This window comes from Cyprinodon tularosa, unplaced genomic scaffold, assembly GCF_016077235.1.
Source record: "Cyprinodon tularosa strain WSP-4 unplaced genomic scaffold, ASM1607723v1 ctg628, whole genome shotgun sequence".
NCBI lineage: Eukaryota > Metazoa > Chordata > Actinopteri > Cyprinodontiformes > Cyprinodontidae > Cyprinodon > Cyprinodon tularosa.
Genome location: NW_024039372.1, coordinates 170,097 through 186,890, shown reverse-complemented (window position 1 = coordinate 186,890; position 16,794 = coordinate 170,097). Strand labels below are relative to the sequence as shown.

The following is a 16,794-nucleotide window of genomic DNA, read 5'->3' as shown; positions in this document are numbered from 1 at the left end:
CACACGTTTAACACACACATGTACGCAGCCTTTGTCTCTGCTTCTCCTCTGTGCCTCCATTTCCATTTAAAGGAGGATATGGTGGGGGTGGAGAGGAAAGGTGGGGGGGGGAGGGCTCAGGTTGAAAATTACAATATGTATTTATGTTTCTCTGTATGCCGTTGCCAAGCAACAGCAGACTGAGGGTATTTACAGTTAATAAAAAGTGAGTGACATTTGCTTGGTGTATTAGAGGTAAAGCGCTCATTTGCTTTAAGGGCTGGAGGAAAGATAATGTGTGTTTGTAGTTGCTTTTCAGGCTTTCAAAAGACTTAATTCATGTAAAAATAAACACTGTTTTTTATTGGCCTAAATTAAATATTGTTTTCAATCTAATTTTATATGTTTCTAAATGTTTTTGTCAGAGAGAATGAGACGTCAGCTGGTCCATATTAGTGTTAGTTCTTGTTTTTTTCTTCTTCTATCGCCCAATGTGTGAGCGTGTATGGCGTGAAGTTTGTTCCATTATTGTTGCAAGCAAATAACTTTAGGAAATAATAAAAAAAATATTGAAAAGCAAAACACCTATTGTGAAGGTAAATAAAAAAAAAAAGGTTTTGTCAATGATTTAAAAGAAAAGTATATGGAGTAAAATTTGTTCCATTATTGCTGTTAGCAAAGATCTCGTTTTGTAAATTGACATTCGAAACAAAAACAAAAAAAAAGCAGATTTTGTGATAGGGAAAATAACTTTATTTGTTAAGGGAAATTTAAAACGCATCCAAAGCATCCAAATATGAAACTTAGGAAAATATGTCATAATTAAAAAGATATTTAGTAACTTTTACGTTTTCTTAAATTTTATTTTTTCCAATTATTCTACTTTTTTTTTTATATATTTCAGTCTTTTAATAATAAATTTTTTCAAACTTCATCACAGGCAGAAAAGTTTGGGAACCTGTGCTCTAGCAGAAAATCCTGAATTCAAACCAGACGAGTGGGAAACGTTCCCCCATAGCAATGTCAGCGACTCGCTGCCAGTTGCTGATAAACTTGATGGCAACAGTTTTGCAGGATGAGAAAGAAGTTACCGGTCCTTCTGATAATGAAACCCTGTTTTATTTCTGTATTTACTCCTGTTTTTCCACAAAAAACGCGATCCAACGCTGAACTCTCCTCTCCTCTTTCTGTCACAGGCTTTGAAAGCATCTTGGAGGGCTTGTTTGGGCCGGGACTAGTCAAGGACATCACTCTTTTCCAAGGTAAATGGCAACCACTGCAAAAAGACCAACCAATGCATTTATAACGGCTAACTTCATCTCAGAGGCAAACTTTGCATTTATATTTACCAGTTGATTTCAATGAGAATCTATAATCTTTGTTTTTAAAAGTCAGAGGTTTTAGCATTTTAACTGTTTACATTTATGTTGTTCATCTCTATAAACTTTAAATAAACTCTGCTGTTATCCTGATGCTGCCTAGCAGAAAGTTTCATTCATTATCATCTAATCTTGGTTTTAAACCAGGACTTCTTTCTGTGGAAAGCCACTGCAGCGTTTATTTCTGTTTCCTGTTGCACTCAAAATGTTTGTCCTCTTTATGTTTCAGCTTCTGTTAGCATGAAGCCACTCCTTTCAAACGCAAACCCTTAAAACCTTCTGAGAAAAAGGATTTACAGCAGCTAGGCCCCTCCCCTTTTTCTGCAGGCCTGTCCATAGTTCCCAGTTTAGTAGGTCTTTGATGAGATCTAATTTGTAACTTAGTTTTTTATGTTACATAGAATCTGATTTACATACAAATCAAATCATGCACGTGTGGAGAAATTTAAATTAATTAACAGATATTTCTATCTTGACCCTAGTCGTAAAACAATGCTGTCGGTTCAGTCAATCATAAATGTTTTCTACCAGTTTGAATTCATCTGGAGGAGAAACTGGTAGGAGCGTTGCTATCAGCAGCAGCTCCTTCAGTGGCTTTGTCCTGGAGACAAAGGGTTAACGGAGAAAGACGAACCCAGATGGATCATCAACCACGACGAATATATAACCTTTTTTTTTTTCTTATGCATCTTTCTTGTTGCACAATTTAAGCAGAAGATGGGATCCTGACCTTCAGAGTAGTTTTATGGAGCACACTAAACCCTCCGCTGTGTTGTAAAGCAGTTCAGGGTTCAGGATTGGATCGAGCTGTTAGCATCAATCGAGCTGTTAGCATCAAGCACCACCTGCTGTTCAAATGTCTGTTCCTTAAAAAAAATTAATCCAAGTCCAAACGACTTTATTTCATTTCTTTCTCCCAAATTTTATTAAACATGAAATTAAAGTTTATTTCTGAAGGATTTTCGAATTAAAACACCAGGTTATTAACAGCAAAAGTTAAATTAAGATTTTGCCCTAAATTATAAAAAAAAAAAAAATGGTTTAAAGCTATTCTTAAAAAAAAAACATCTTTATCTAAAAGACGTGTTCAATATTTCAGGCAGGATATAAGAGCGATTGAACTGAACAGAATCTCTTCAGAAGGAGATTAATTTATTTTTACAGCCCTTTTTTTCACAGAATAAAAGTTGCGAAAAACATCAAAAGTTACAAATATAGAAACATAATCAAAATGTAAATTAAACACCTTATAAAGGGGGAAAAGATGGGTAAAGTGTGCAATTTTCGGGGTGATTTTCCAGTCGTGCAAGAATCTTTATATCGGGCTGACTTTCAGCCTGATTACGAGGGGCGATCATCCTCTAGGTGTTGACCACCTCCCGATCAGAAATCGTGATGTGTGATTTTCTCCCAACCATCGGGCAAATCGCTCGGTGCGCAAAAAAAGGATTCTTCTGTAAACACAGCAGCATGGCAGGGATGCAATGAGTGAGAGGCAGTTCTGTCTGTAAAATGGAAAGACTGTTTGTAGCCACAATTCCTGAGCCAATGTCTTTATTCCAAATACATCGTCATCCTTTCTTTTTAAGGCTCTCAGCACAAAATTGCACAAATTGCCATAGCAGCGTGTTTCATTGTAGTGAGCTTAAAGGGGAAACACCGTTTTTTTTTTTACATTGCGCCCTTGATTTTACGTTATTACATCATGTTCTACTCACCCATATTATTTTGTGTCATTTGGAACTGTTCTGAAGATATTCCATTAGGTTATATCCAAGTAACGTCTTCCTATGGGCAACAGCTCCATCTCACTGCAGAGCTGAGTCCGACGTGCTTTTTAGTCGTACAGTGTGAGCAGGTAGATCGCATCAGAGCGTCGGGCCGAACATATATCGTGAGCTGTGAACTCACACTGTACGACTAAACTCTGCTGTTTAGTCGTACAGCGTGAGCAGTAGCTGCGTGCAACGACTGAAACAAATAACACAGTGTACGCTAGGGGTGGAACGGTTCACAAAATCCACGGTTCGGTTTGGTTCATGGTTTCTGGTCACGGTTTTCGGTTTGGTCGGTATATGTTGATTGTTACCCCAAAATCCCATAAAAATTTATGAAATTAATGAAAAAATCCAAAAAAATTAATGAATTGTAATTATTTTTAATGATCCGCGGAAACCCTGGATCATTTCTGCATGTTTTGCTGCTTTGAATTTAATCATTTCGCGCATGCCCTCTACGATCTCCAAGGAACTCAGAGCGGAGCGGACGGGAGCCACAGTGGAGGCTGTAGGCTTTGCTTTGTGCAGGCGGTCTGGAGCGCAGCGGAGTATGTGGGATTTCGGGGTTAGCATGACATGTTGGTCATGTTGCTGTTAGCATAAACAAAACGTGTTGCACAATGCTTGCACACTGTTGCACTTTTATCCACCACTTCCTTTCCGCCGTCATCGTAGGTCACTCTAAATGCAAAGTGGTCCCATACAGCAGACCTATAAAGTGCTGCTGGCGCATCTTCCAACTCCTGTTCTTTCCCACTCGCCATACCCACACAATTCTCCACAACAACTGATTTTTTTCTGCTACATCCGGCTACGCTGCTTCGCTTCTTCTTCTTCTTGTTTACTACTGGTGGTTGGCTTTGGTCTCAGTACCGCCAACTTCTGCTCTGGAGTGTAAACGCTTCACCTATGAGAAAAAGGAGCAGCGCATGAACGAACGCAACACATGCGAACCGAACCGAGACAGTCGAACCGAACAGTTCAGACGGTTTTAAAAAACTGTTCCATCCCTAGTGTACGCCCGGCTTAAGGTCCTGCCCCTCCCTGCTTTCATCCATGTCACTATAGCCTCTTTCCCACTGAAAATAACAGGTTAACTCATGTCTTTCCAACATGTGTAGCCCTGCTAACAGCTGATCTAACCCCTCGCTGGTAAAGCTGTGTCGCCTCTGCTACATGTCACATGCCTGGTGACACCATTATGCAGGGTTAGCCTTGAGATGTTGTCACCAGTGCTACAGAAATCAGGAACGTAAACAATGGAGAACAACATGTAAGGACGCCAGGGTGTAGTCAGTGTGCTTTATTGTTTTGTTTTATTATCTGTCAGAATCAGAATCAAGTTTATTGCCAAGTAGTTTTGCACTTGTTGTTGATGCAGACAAAAAACAAAATAAGATAGAATATTTATTTATATATAATGTCAGGGGCGTGCACACATAGACACTAGGTGGTGCTAAAGCACTAGGAAGTTTGCCCTCTATCAAAGAAAATGCCTTTTTGAAACTCGTTTTTTTTTTTTTTATTATTATTAATATTATTAAGATTTTACTGAGGTCGGTTTTGAAATGATCTTTTGAAAACCTGAGCCATTAAAAACGACTGAAACAATGCCCCGAAATGACCGACCTACTAGCGCACACCCGACCAGCCTCTCTCTCTTCCTTTGTCACGTGAACTCGCTCGGTCGCCCGCAGGGCATGCCAGATGCGCAGCATCATAGCAGTTTTCAGATAGCAGGAACGGTCGCTGACAGGCTGCTTCTCCCGTGCCCCATTAGCCAGGTAATATACAGATCAAGCAGAATCATTTTGTTGTGCATTAAAATGTCTCATTCAGCAGCACCAAACACGCATTTTGCTGACTGGTCACCAGATAAACTAGTTGTCTCCTTGTAAGATGCTATTTTACTTTTTATATTTTGTATCCATATTTTTTATCTTAAGCGTATACATTAGTCTATTTTATTGGATGACGTATACCCACAGTTTTTAGATATTTTTATATTTTTATTTACCTATTCCATATTATATGTTTCATGTTGCACGATTGTACCATAAAAAATTCCTAGTTTGTGAACTCCTTCACTGACAATGGCAATAAACCTGATTCTGATTCTGAAGGTTTTACACTGTAGCCCAAGTCAATGACAGATAACGTGAGGACGACCACATAGGCTACAAATAATTTTGGTAGAGTTTGCAATTGCAAATCTACGGAAGAGGATTAGGGCCACTGAAAAAAAAAAAAATAAGTTAACTGATTTTTAAATTTTATTTCAGTTTAGTATGGGAAAAAAGTCAGAATGCTGACTTTAATCTCATAATTCTAACTTTTTTCTCATAATTCTGACTTTTTGCTGAGAATTCTGACTTTTTGCTCAGTATTCTGACTTTAATCTCAGAATTCTGACAATAAAAAAGTCAGAATTCTGACTTTTTTCCCATGTTAAACTGAAATAAAATTTAAAAATCAGTTAACTTTTTTTTTTTTTCAGTGGCCCTAATCCTCTTCTGTACAAATCTATGTGTCAAGACAAACGTTTTCTGTTGTATAGGTTTTGTTAGGCAACATAAATTAACACATTTTGGTCTCTTTATTGTCTTAATTGTATATTGATTTAGTAATTGCAGCACAATACCAAGAAAGGAGGGTTAATCGTATTGAAAAATCTTAAAAGCTGTTCACATTTTATTTTTAAGTGGTTTGTGCAGCAGGTATTAAAATAGCTATTATTTTGTAGGCTATCATAAGTCATATCCACGTGACAAGACTTCCAGTCATGTTGCCCTAATAGCCCATTATTTAAACTAATGTGGCATATTTGTTAAAGCTATTATTATTATTATTATTATTATTATTATCATTATTATTATTGTTATTGTCATGATGGTTATTATTAATATATTGTAGCCAGTCACAGCAGGGAAGCTCTATACCATCAACATATAACAGGACAGGAGATGAGAAAGAGTTCAGGGAAGACACAGAGACAGAAAAAGACCAGGATGAGGGAGAGCAGATGGGTGAGGGAAAACAGGGAGATGAGCCAGATGAAAGAAGTATGCTTTAGTCTGTTCTGTTGGTGATGTGACTTTTTTCCATTGAAAACTCACGTTTAGAGAATGTTACAAATAAAAGTCAAATTTCATTCAACATGCGTTTATTTTTTTTATAATTAAGTGTTACACGTGCGCTAAAAAGTGCCCTCCCCCCCCTCCTGAGCACCTGCCCCCCAAAATGTCTGTGCACGCCTCTGTATAATGTAACGCAGAAATCCTGAATGGGGGAGAGAAACATTGTCCAGTGTCACGGGCGGTTCTTGGCCTTGTTGATAAGGCCGGTAGCAGATGGGAAAAAACTGTTTTTGTGACGGGAGGTTTCTGGTCCTGATGGACCGCAGCCTCCTGCCAGAGGGAAGTGACTGAAATAATCTGTGCTGGGGTGCGAGGGATCAGCCACAATCGTCTTATTGAATGTAAACATAATTGTTTCCGCTTGTTCACGTCCGTACTTTGTGTTCAATGGTAGCATGTATTTTAGCGGCTCCACCCACGTCTGCTGTTCCCTCAGCATGCCGACCAGAGCCAAGACGATTTTAACACGGTTCGAGTTATTTGAACCAGGTAGACTGCCAGTAAAAGCTGATTGTTTCCGGGGTTTAAGCGTGTTTTTTTTGGCCGGTTGGAAGTTGGTATTTCAGTGTTTTTCTTTGGACAAACATGCAGGGTGGGTGACTCCTTCATTTCCAGCCTGGTCCTCTAACAGACCACTGGGAGCTTGATATCTCATCCGTCCCCAGAACATTATTGGACTTAGATCTCTGATGTTCCTTCAGGAAAAAAGAAAATCATATCGATTCAGCTTCAAAATATCATAACATTTTGTTCCAGATTGTTCAGCTCCATTAGAAATAATAAAGTTTTATTCATGTCTTTAATCAAGACGTTCATTTAATTGCAGCCGTGATTTGTTAGGACGGCCTGCGTTATCCAGTGTGACAGAAAACCCGATGATGCCAGAGTCCAAACAGAACGATGGTAGATAATCCTGAATCACCTTTCCTTCACCTGACAATCACCTGTTAGGAAATAATCCTGATCAGAACAATAAATCACTCTGACGACCCACAAAGCTTTTTTTGTTCAAGTTTCCACAAGGTTTTCTGCTTTTTATTTCCTTTAACAATAAATTACAGATTGATAGGTCTGCATTTACATATCATGAATATTCTGTAAAAAGTCTTTTTGTTGGATGAGTAAAATGATCTATATATTCTGAGAAAGAGTCAAAAAGCAAACTTTCCGCGCCAGAGTTAATGTGCTTTAAGAGCTTTTTCTGCTGCTGTTCCAGCCTAAGGATGTCAGGCGCGTATTAACTCACTTATAGGAACAATTACCAGTTCTCTGTGGCATTCTTCTCCCTCCTCCTGATTTTAGAGATAGTTTTTAATGTTTTGTTTTTTTTCCCCCCATATCTCCATTCATGCATCTTGCTACGCTTGTGCATCAGTTGCCGTGGTGATTGGTGCATTTTGTGCAAATAGCTGTTAAATGGCAGTGGGACTGTTTTTAATGGGAACACACAGGGAGCCTTTGGAGGAAGAATGAGTTCATTTAAAAAAATCTGCTGTTTATCAGATGATTTAATGCTGGGTTTGCTATGGTCAGCGATCGGATTGGTGGAGGCTAGAAATACAGTCACCCATCCCTAATCAATAAGAGGTTACCGTGACAACAACTCTCTTTGGTGTGGAAGTTGCTTTGAGGGAAGAAGCCTCAGTAATATGCAAAAGCAGAGGTATTAAATATAGGAATGCTAACTGTGTTAATCTTGATAAACACTTCTATGAGCTGCAAAAAACAATTTAAATACCAACACTGCAACGGTTATCCCTTTATTTAAAATATTAGATCAATCCGGTTTACAGCAGAGCTGCGAAAAACACTAGCAGCTCTCTTTTCAAGTCACTGTGGTGAAAGAAAGGCTGCTGACGCTCCTCTGTCCCATAATCCACTGGATTAGACAATGAGAAAGAGCTCCTAAGTGTTGAGTAATTTCTTTTTTTTTTTTTTATATCATGCCTATTTCACTTTTTAGATAATGCAGAAAGTAGAAACAGGTTTTCCCTTTGGATCCCAGAGAGAAATTAGCCCATCATCAACCAGAGCAATGCAAAAAATGACATCAGAATCTGGTCACAACATTTATAAATGGAGCTCATTTTACCAATAAGGTTGGTATAAATGATTTAAATTTAACAATTAATTAATTATTCTAAAGTTGAATAATCATATAAATCAACTAATGATAAATCGATGAGCCGATTTATCTTTAAAAACCTGATTTTTCTCTTGTGCCCAAAGGATCTATCCATAAAATGAAGAGCTAAATATTTTTCTTTAAAACCTGAGTTAAAAAAATATTAAATCATAATATTTTAACTGTTTATTACGGAAGAGGATTAGGGCCACTGAAAAAAAAAAGTTAACTGATTTTTAAATTTTATTTCAGTTTAATATGGGGAAAAAAGCTGAATTCTGAGATTAAAGTGTTAAAGTGAGAATTCTGAGATTAAAGTCGGAATTCTGAGATTAAAGTCGGAATTCTGAGATTAAAGTCGGAATTCTGAGATTAAAGTCGGAATTCTGAGATTAAAGTCAGAATTCTGACTTTTTTTTTTACCATATTAAACTGAAATAAAAAAAATCAGTTAACTTTTTTTTTTTTTTCAGTGGCCCTAATCCTTTTCCATAGTTTATTGTACCAGAAAACAACAATAAAGAATATTACATATCAATAAACATATTTATAAGTTAAAACAAAAGATAAACCTATTAGGTTACTGAATGATAATAATGATTTCTATGTACAGAGATATAAACGTATTCTTACAAATACCATCAACCACCAACAGCAGTAATCCTTCAACACTGAAAAAAATTCTTAAATGTACGTTTTTTGATTAAATGAAAACAACCAATTTTTTTCCAATAAACCATTTAACAACAATCATAATTTGATTTTTTTCATCCCTACTTTGTATCCATTCTTTACATTTGAAGAACGCTTTCACACATATAAAGCCTTGATTTGTTTCTATGCCTCGTTGCGTTACATATTTATTTTTTTTGGTGGGGGGGGGGGGGGGGGGGGGGGGGGTCTATAAGTGTGTAAAGTCCAATAGTGCTGAGAGAAGCTGTGGTGTGTTTTTTAGTCTGCCTAAACCCCCCAACCAAACACCGTCCTGCTTGGAGTGCTGGTGCAAATCAAATCCATATTTGATCTGCACCACTAAACACTCGGCTTCCTCCCTCTGACTTTCTGACTCTCCCAGAAACAAGGTCAACATGGCGTCCCGCAGTCATGTGACCCATCCTCCACCAACTGAAGGCATTTTTAGAATATTTCGGGTATGTCATTTTCACTCATGCATAAGACTCCCACACATGCCCAAACTCCATTAAAGTAAGGCTGACACACTCTCATTCTGGGCTCAAACACATGTTTCACCGTAGCAGCTTAAATGCTACATATGGGATCTTAACTCCTGATGGTTACAGTAGATGCTGTCTCCAATGCCTCTCTGTGTCTGACTCCACATATTTTTTGTTAATCTTTTCTTTTTCTGAACACTGCTACTTGTCATGGATCTACTCTGTGTGTAGTGACCTGTCGTGTCACATGCGGAGAAATCCATCAGCTCAAACAAAGCACTCCACATTCACAAAAACAAGAAACTGCAACACGGAGCTGATTAGGTGCGTTCACACCAGCCCCCTATTGACCAGGAGCACACAAGTGTGAAGCCTTCTGTAAACGGCATCAATATTTTCTTTACGTCGGCAAACTTGGCACGCACACAAAGATGAAGACAATGGATGAGAGCGAGGGGTCAAGCTAGCAGTGGGACTGGAGCTAATTGGTGCCTTCCCAGGGATATTGTAGGTTGCACAACCACAGGGTTTGAGGACGGCTCACCTGTGACCTTTATATTAGTGCCTCTGACAGAGCTGGAAGACGGAACAAAGAAGCTATGGTGGCTAAATTACCTGGATGTTTAAAAGAGATGTGAAGAATTCACCAATGGAAAATCAGATAATGAAGTAAAAAATCTTGGTTATTTTTTATCAGGACCTGTCATTTAAATCCCATATCAAAGAGGTTTCTAGAATTTCCTTGTTTCATCTTAGGAATATTGCAAAAATTAGAAATCTCCTGTCCAGGGGTGATGCTGAGAAACTAGTCCATGCATTTGTTACTTCAAGGCTGGACTATTGTAATTCTTTACTATCAGGAAGTCCACAAACTGTAGTTAAAAGCCTTCAGCTGATCCAAAATGCTGCAGCCAGAGCTCTGATGAAAATTAAAAAGAGAGATCACATCTCTCCTATCCTGGCTTCTCTTCATTGGCTTCCTGTTAAATCCAGAATAGAATTAAAAATCCTCCTTCTCACATATAAAGCCTTAAATGGCCAAGCTCCTTCTGAGATCAGAGATCTGATTGTTCCTTATGTTCCTAACAGAGCACTTCGCTCTCAATCTGCAGGTTTACTAGTGGTTCCCAGAATTTCTAAAAGTAGAATGGGAGGCAGATCTTTTAGTTATCAGGCTCCTCTCCTGTGGAACCAACTACCAGTTTTAGTCCGTGAGGCAGACACCCTGTCTACTTTTAATGCTAGACTTAAAACTTTCCTTTTTGATAAAGCGTATAGTTAGAAAGGCTCAAGTTATCCTGAGCTATCTCTATAGTTATGCTGCTATATGCTTAGACTGCTGGAGGACATAGGGACCCCCATTTCATCATTCTGCTTCATTCTATCTCTATTCTTCCACTCTGCAGAATTTGTTTGTTCAATCGCTAATGTTCTGCTCTCTCTGCTTTTTCTGTCAATGAGTCGACGCAATCAACTGGTTTTCTTAGAAAGAAAACTGAATCAGTTTGACTGTATGATCTGGTTGACTTGTAAAGTGCCTTAAGATGACGTGTTTTGTGAATTGGAACTATATAAATAAACTGAATTGAAATGACAGAAATGTAATCTGCTTAATATTAGAGCAGGTAATAAATTACACACAGGTTGAAACCTAAATCGAATCGTTGGGTCAGGAAATTGATACTGCATCGAATCGCCATGATGGGTGTGATTTACACCCCTAGTCTCTACCCATGTTGGTGCCACCACTGATCTCTATTTATCGGAGATCGGAGAAGGTTTGTAGATTGTTTTCTGGGCTGGTGCAGCGTGGTTGAGGTACGTGCTTCCTGGAATGGGCGGGTAATCGGTGCTCTACATTAAACGGTCACTGTCGCTGGTTTTTCCAGGACTGGGGAAGGCTGCTGCTCAGAGAGCAGAATTCACAAAGGCTGCGAAGATAAATATGAATATGAATCTGGGGAGGATTTAGATTTGATCAGAAATAGCACAATGACATCCAGTTTCAATAAAGTTTATTTTACATGATCAGGGTTCAAACTTTCAAAATCCCTGAAAAAGCTAGAATTTCAATATTGTGTTTTTATATTAAGTCTCTCTTATTATACCGCTTTTTAAACAGACAGAAGAAAATTGTGAAATACAAAATGTTAACCATGTTGTCTGGTGCGCCTCATGCAACCTTTTCGAGTGTCATGCTAGTCTGTTGCCATCACAACCTAACTACCATGTTGGGAGGTTGTCATTGTAATCAACTGCGGCTGGAAAATGTAAAATATAGGCCGTGGCTCAAACTTTTAACCTCAAAAAAAGGTTGAATGTATTGATTTAAAGCACCGTTGCGCATTTTATACGAGCTGACAAGCTGTTTTGCATCTTTTCTAATGTTGTTTTGCCTTTGGAGTAAAATCCTGCAGGGTAGAAATATCCTAACATCAATTCGCTTTTATCTATGTAGCTCCAGTACACTTCATGTCAACTTAAGGCATTTCACAAAGTCAATGCAATCAAATCCTCCAGACAAATTGGTCAAAAATTGTCCTTTTTAAGGAAGCCCAGCAGATTACATTGAGGCTTGACAAGCAGCGTTTACTCCTCCTGAAAGACCGTAGAGCCACAGTTGTTAAAAAAGGAGAAATTGCCTTTTTTAATGTGCATGAATTTGTAAGACGTTATGCAATTTACAACTGGAAAAGCTTAAAAAATGATCTGGAGTGTTGGAAAAGTAACTGAATTTGATCATAAAGAAGGTTTATTAATCCTGATGATGTAAGAGCTCTAACTTTTAATTAAAAACAAGGACAAGTTCTTAAGCCGGCAATACACTGTATGACTTTTTGCCCTTTTCTGGCCGATTGTCTACTTGTGCATGAATTGTTTTGATCTGGCTGAGTTTCAGCCTGGTTGTGCATTGTGTAGCAAAGAGGGGGTAACGAGAGGAGATCAACCTCTCACGACCATCTCCCGATCAGGAATCGTAAAGTCGTGAGAAAATCATTCAGTCCATCCGTTCAAGGAGATCCAAAGTCAGGATCCGGAAGTTTATTTTAATCTTTCAAACAGAAGTTGACACACCACTTTTATTGTAATTTTGTATACACAGAGTACACAGTAAATTTCAGTGTTAAATATGCTGTGTCAAAGTGAATTGACTCTTTCAGAGTTGTTAAAACTAATTAAACACTATGTAGAGTTCTAATTTAACACTAATTCCGAGTGAGACCAAATGCACTCTTAAAGTGTTACTTTAACACTTGAAAGTGTACTGTCTGTATTTAATCTCAATTCAAGCTCTGATTACAATTACATTTCTTAAAGTTTAGCAGTGATCAAATGTAAACAGTGTGGGAGAAAAAACATGGTGCAAAAAACGCATTGATATGGAAGTTCAACGCATTAAATATCCATCCATCTTGTTCCGCTTATCCCGGGTCGGGTCGCGGGGGTAGCAGCTCCAGTAGGGAGGCCCAGATGTCCCTCTCTCCAGCCACTTAAGGCTGATTTATACTCAGAAACCAGGTCGCCTGCGTGTGTGTGTAGACAGTGCCGCAGACAGGAGGCCTCTGATTGGTCAAATCTACATCTGCTCTATACTATGCGTATTTCCTGTTTGGTATCTTATCGACTTGTTTTGTTTGTATGACCGCCATTGTGGAAAACGACTCGTAAAGTTGAACCAGCTAGAAGAGCGAGGTGCACAAAAACACTGGGACCCCTTTTCCACCTGGATCGCCGCTCTTTTTCGTCCTTATGTCTCTCAGTTGTCGAATAAACTTGCCCCCACTTCCTCACCGCCTCGTCCGTATCTAGACCCACACTTCAATATTGGGCATAAATGAAAAATATCTGCAACAAGCTCACTTCGACACACTGATGTAGGGAGTATAACCAGCCCTTTAGGCCAGCTTCTCCAGGGGAATCCCAAGGCGCTCTCAGGACAGCCGAGAAACATAGTCCCTCCAGCATATCCTGGGTCTCCCTCGGGCCTCCTCACGGTGGGATTTACCCGGAACACCTCACCAGGGAGACGCCCATGAGGCATCCTAACCAGATGCCCAAGCCTCTCGAGGTGGAGGAGCAGTGGTTCTACTCTGAGTCCTCCCCAGATGACTGAGCTGCTCACTAGGGTTGTAAATAATAATCGATACACCAGCCGATGATTCGATGCATCGATACGTCCGCAAGAGAATAGATTAATGTTTTTTTTTTCCTCCTCTATTTTTATCTATTTGCTCCTGGGCGTAATTCTCCTCTCGTGCTGCGGTGGCGCTAAACCTATTTTGCCCTCCTACCTCGCTTCCTGGTTATACTCTTACAGCAGTGTGTTGCAGCGAGCTTGACACAGACATTTTTGATTTATGCTCAATATTGAAGCGTGGTCTGTGCTACACGCTGTGGGTCTAGATACGGCCGAGGCGGCGAGGAAGTGGGGGCGAGTTTAGTCCGACGACGGAGGGACATGAGGGCCAAAAAGAGCGGAGATCCAGGTGGAAAAAGGGTCCCAGCGTTCTCGCGCACCACGCTCTTCTAGCGGGTCAAACTTCACGAGTTGTTTTCCGCAATTTCGGTCATAAAAACAAAACAAGCCGACCTCCTGTCTGCGGCACTGTCTGCGGTCAGCTACAATTAGGGAGAGGAGCAGCGAAGCGTCTGAGGAGGGGGCGGGACGTCTGGAGCCGAGGTATTTCGTTTAACTCATTGCACTGATTTTGTGCAGTATTGTTTTTTTTTATGCAAGGCCTGTCAGAATCTGTAACGAAGGATATTATTGTTTTTCAATGAATGAGGTTTTAATAGGAATAGGTGGAATGCAACTTTTCTACATCTTTTATTTGCTGTTGTTTCTAAAAAAAAAAATGCATAACGATATTGCAGCTTTCATTGATTTATTTCACATTTGAAACATTGTCTAGCCTGTAAGGTGTTAAAAAAAGAACCAATTAATCGAATCGCATTGTGGTGTTTTTTTGAGTATAGAAAATAATGGAATCGTTGGGTCAGAAAATCGATACTGAATCGAATCGCCATGATGGATGTGATTTATACCCCTACTCCTCCCCCTATCTCTAAGGTAGACCCCAGACGCACTACGGAGAAAACTAATTTCAGCCGCTTGTATCCGGGATCTCGTTCTTACCATAGATGAGAATAGGAACGTAGATCGACCGGTGAATCGAGAGCTTTACTTTTTGGCTCAGCTCTCTCAGACCGGTACAGCGCACACTTCACAACAGACATATATATGGTTCCATTATGCAGTGTTTTGGTGTTATGAGTTTCATGCAGAGTCTGTGAAATGATTTAGACTCAACTGTTCAGCTGTCAGATGGCGGCAGGGAAGAAGCCGTTTTAGAATCTGCTGGACCTGCATTGAATGCACCATAACATCCTTCTTCTGTAGATTAGCGAGGTCTTTTAGCAGCGGTAAAGTGAACGCAGGTGAACCCGGTTAAGTACAAAGTAAAACAGGACACCAATGGAGTATTTTAAGCCTGCTGTTAATTTCATCTTCAGCTCCCAATCATATGAACCATGTTCCCTAACGATCGAAGCATTCTTCAAAGACGGTCATTGTTCTTTGCAGCATTAACATCAATTAGGCGAATTTTGTACGTTTCCATGGGCGGTTTAATCCAGCAAGACTTCATGTGATGGAGTCAGACTCATTCGATAGGTTCCACTTCAGAACAAGTGTTTCAAGCCATCCGGTAGTCTGGTGAGACATTTCTATCATATCATCATCTTTGTTTTTTTTAGGCGCTGAAAAGGGCGACTGCTTTGAGAAATGAAGTCTTGATCTAACATGTACTTGATGCTCACAGGATGTAGAGACTGTATTGATTTTTCCCATGTGTTACTGTTTGTCTTTGTCCCAGCGGAGCTGAGTAAGCTCGCTGTCTCTTCCTCCTGTCACTCCGCTCTCCTTCACTTCTCGCTCCTGCTTTCTCCATTTCTGGCTCCGTTGTTGCATGTTTTCAGCACGTCATGTGTTAGCAGTTTCTGAGTTGAAGGTGCTATCTTATCGAAATATATCAGAGATTTGAAGGATGAAGAGTACGTCGCACGTTTATTGGAATCCCTCAGGAAAATGTTTGAGCCTTAGATGAATTAAACATTATTTAAATTATAAATTCGGAAAGTAAGATTAAGACTAACTTTACAAACAGAAACAATAAGTCCTTCTGTTAGCTGTGAAGTATAATAGAGTATCTGATATTTTTTCATGGCATCATTAGGTCTTTGAAATAACAGAAGACTTTAGATAAAGACCTGAACCTTCACTGGTTCTTTCAACATGATATGAAACATCAAACACCTTCTACAGTATGTTGCTCCTGCAGAAACTGATGTCTATGTCCCTTCCAGAGCCGTGTAGGTTACAGAGTTCTCACTGCCCAAGGATGACATTGAGCAACATTTCAAAGAGCTATGACACGCACAGAGCTTCAACAGTTCGAGCGACATTAGCCACCTGTGTTAGCATTGCCATAGATGTTAATTCAATTACATTTATTTCTATAGCTCCAATTTACAACACATATAATCTCAAGGCACTTTACAGTTCAACCAGATCATCCAGACAGATTGATGTAAAGTTTTTTATTTAAGGAAAACCAGCTGAATGCATCGACTCCTTGACTCTTCAGCAATCCCTCACACTAAGCATGCTTGTAGCGACAGTGGAGAGGAAAAACTCCCTTTTAACAGGAAGAAACCTCCAGCAGAACCAGGCTCAGTGTGAGCGGCCATCTGCTGAGGCCGACCGGGGTTCAAGGAGACGGAAGCAGAGACACAAAAAGCAGCTGCAAAAGGCGGCCACATCCAGGAAACACACAGCCAGGCAGACGAGCTCCAAGGCAGCTCCCATGCCAGAGGATGAAGAGAGGACATTCAGTTAGTCACAGTCAGAGAAACAGGACTACACTGGAAAACAGGCCGATCTCCAGCATCTATAAACAAGGGTTTTGATGGAAGCAGCACAGCTGATATTTCTCTCCAGGATGGAGTCACAGCCAAACAGGAACAGACCAGATGAAGCTACTATGAGAAAAAGCAGAGAGAGCAGAACGTTAGAGATTGGACTAACAGATTCTGCAGAGTGGGAGAATAGAGAGAGAATGAAGCAGAAAGCAAGTTCTTGCATTTTATAGGCTCAAGTGCCTAAAGAAAAAAACAAAAATGTCATCAATATAAAAGAAAAAGTTTGCTCAGAAGAAATAC

The 16,794-nt window shown here is 39.6% G+C and overlaps 1 protein-coding gene across 2 annotated transcripts in view; it reads left to right on the top strand.

Annotated features, from left to right (window-relative positions):
• Positions 1-16,794, top strand: part of lcor (ligand dependent nuclear receptor corepressor) — a 146,360-nt gene that overhangs the window by 78,947 nt on the left and 50,619 nt on the right. For both annotated transcript variants that reach the window (XM_038308009.1, XM_038308007.1), the window contains exon 2: positions 1,176-1,241. In XM_038308009.1, coding sequence (XP_038163937.1) covers positions 1,176-1,241 — 66 coding nt within the window. The remainder of the gene's footprint in view (positions 1-1,175; positions 1,242-16,794) is intronic.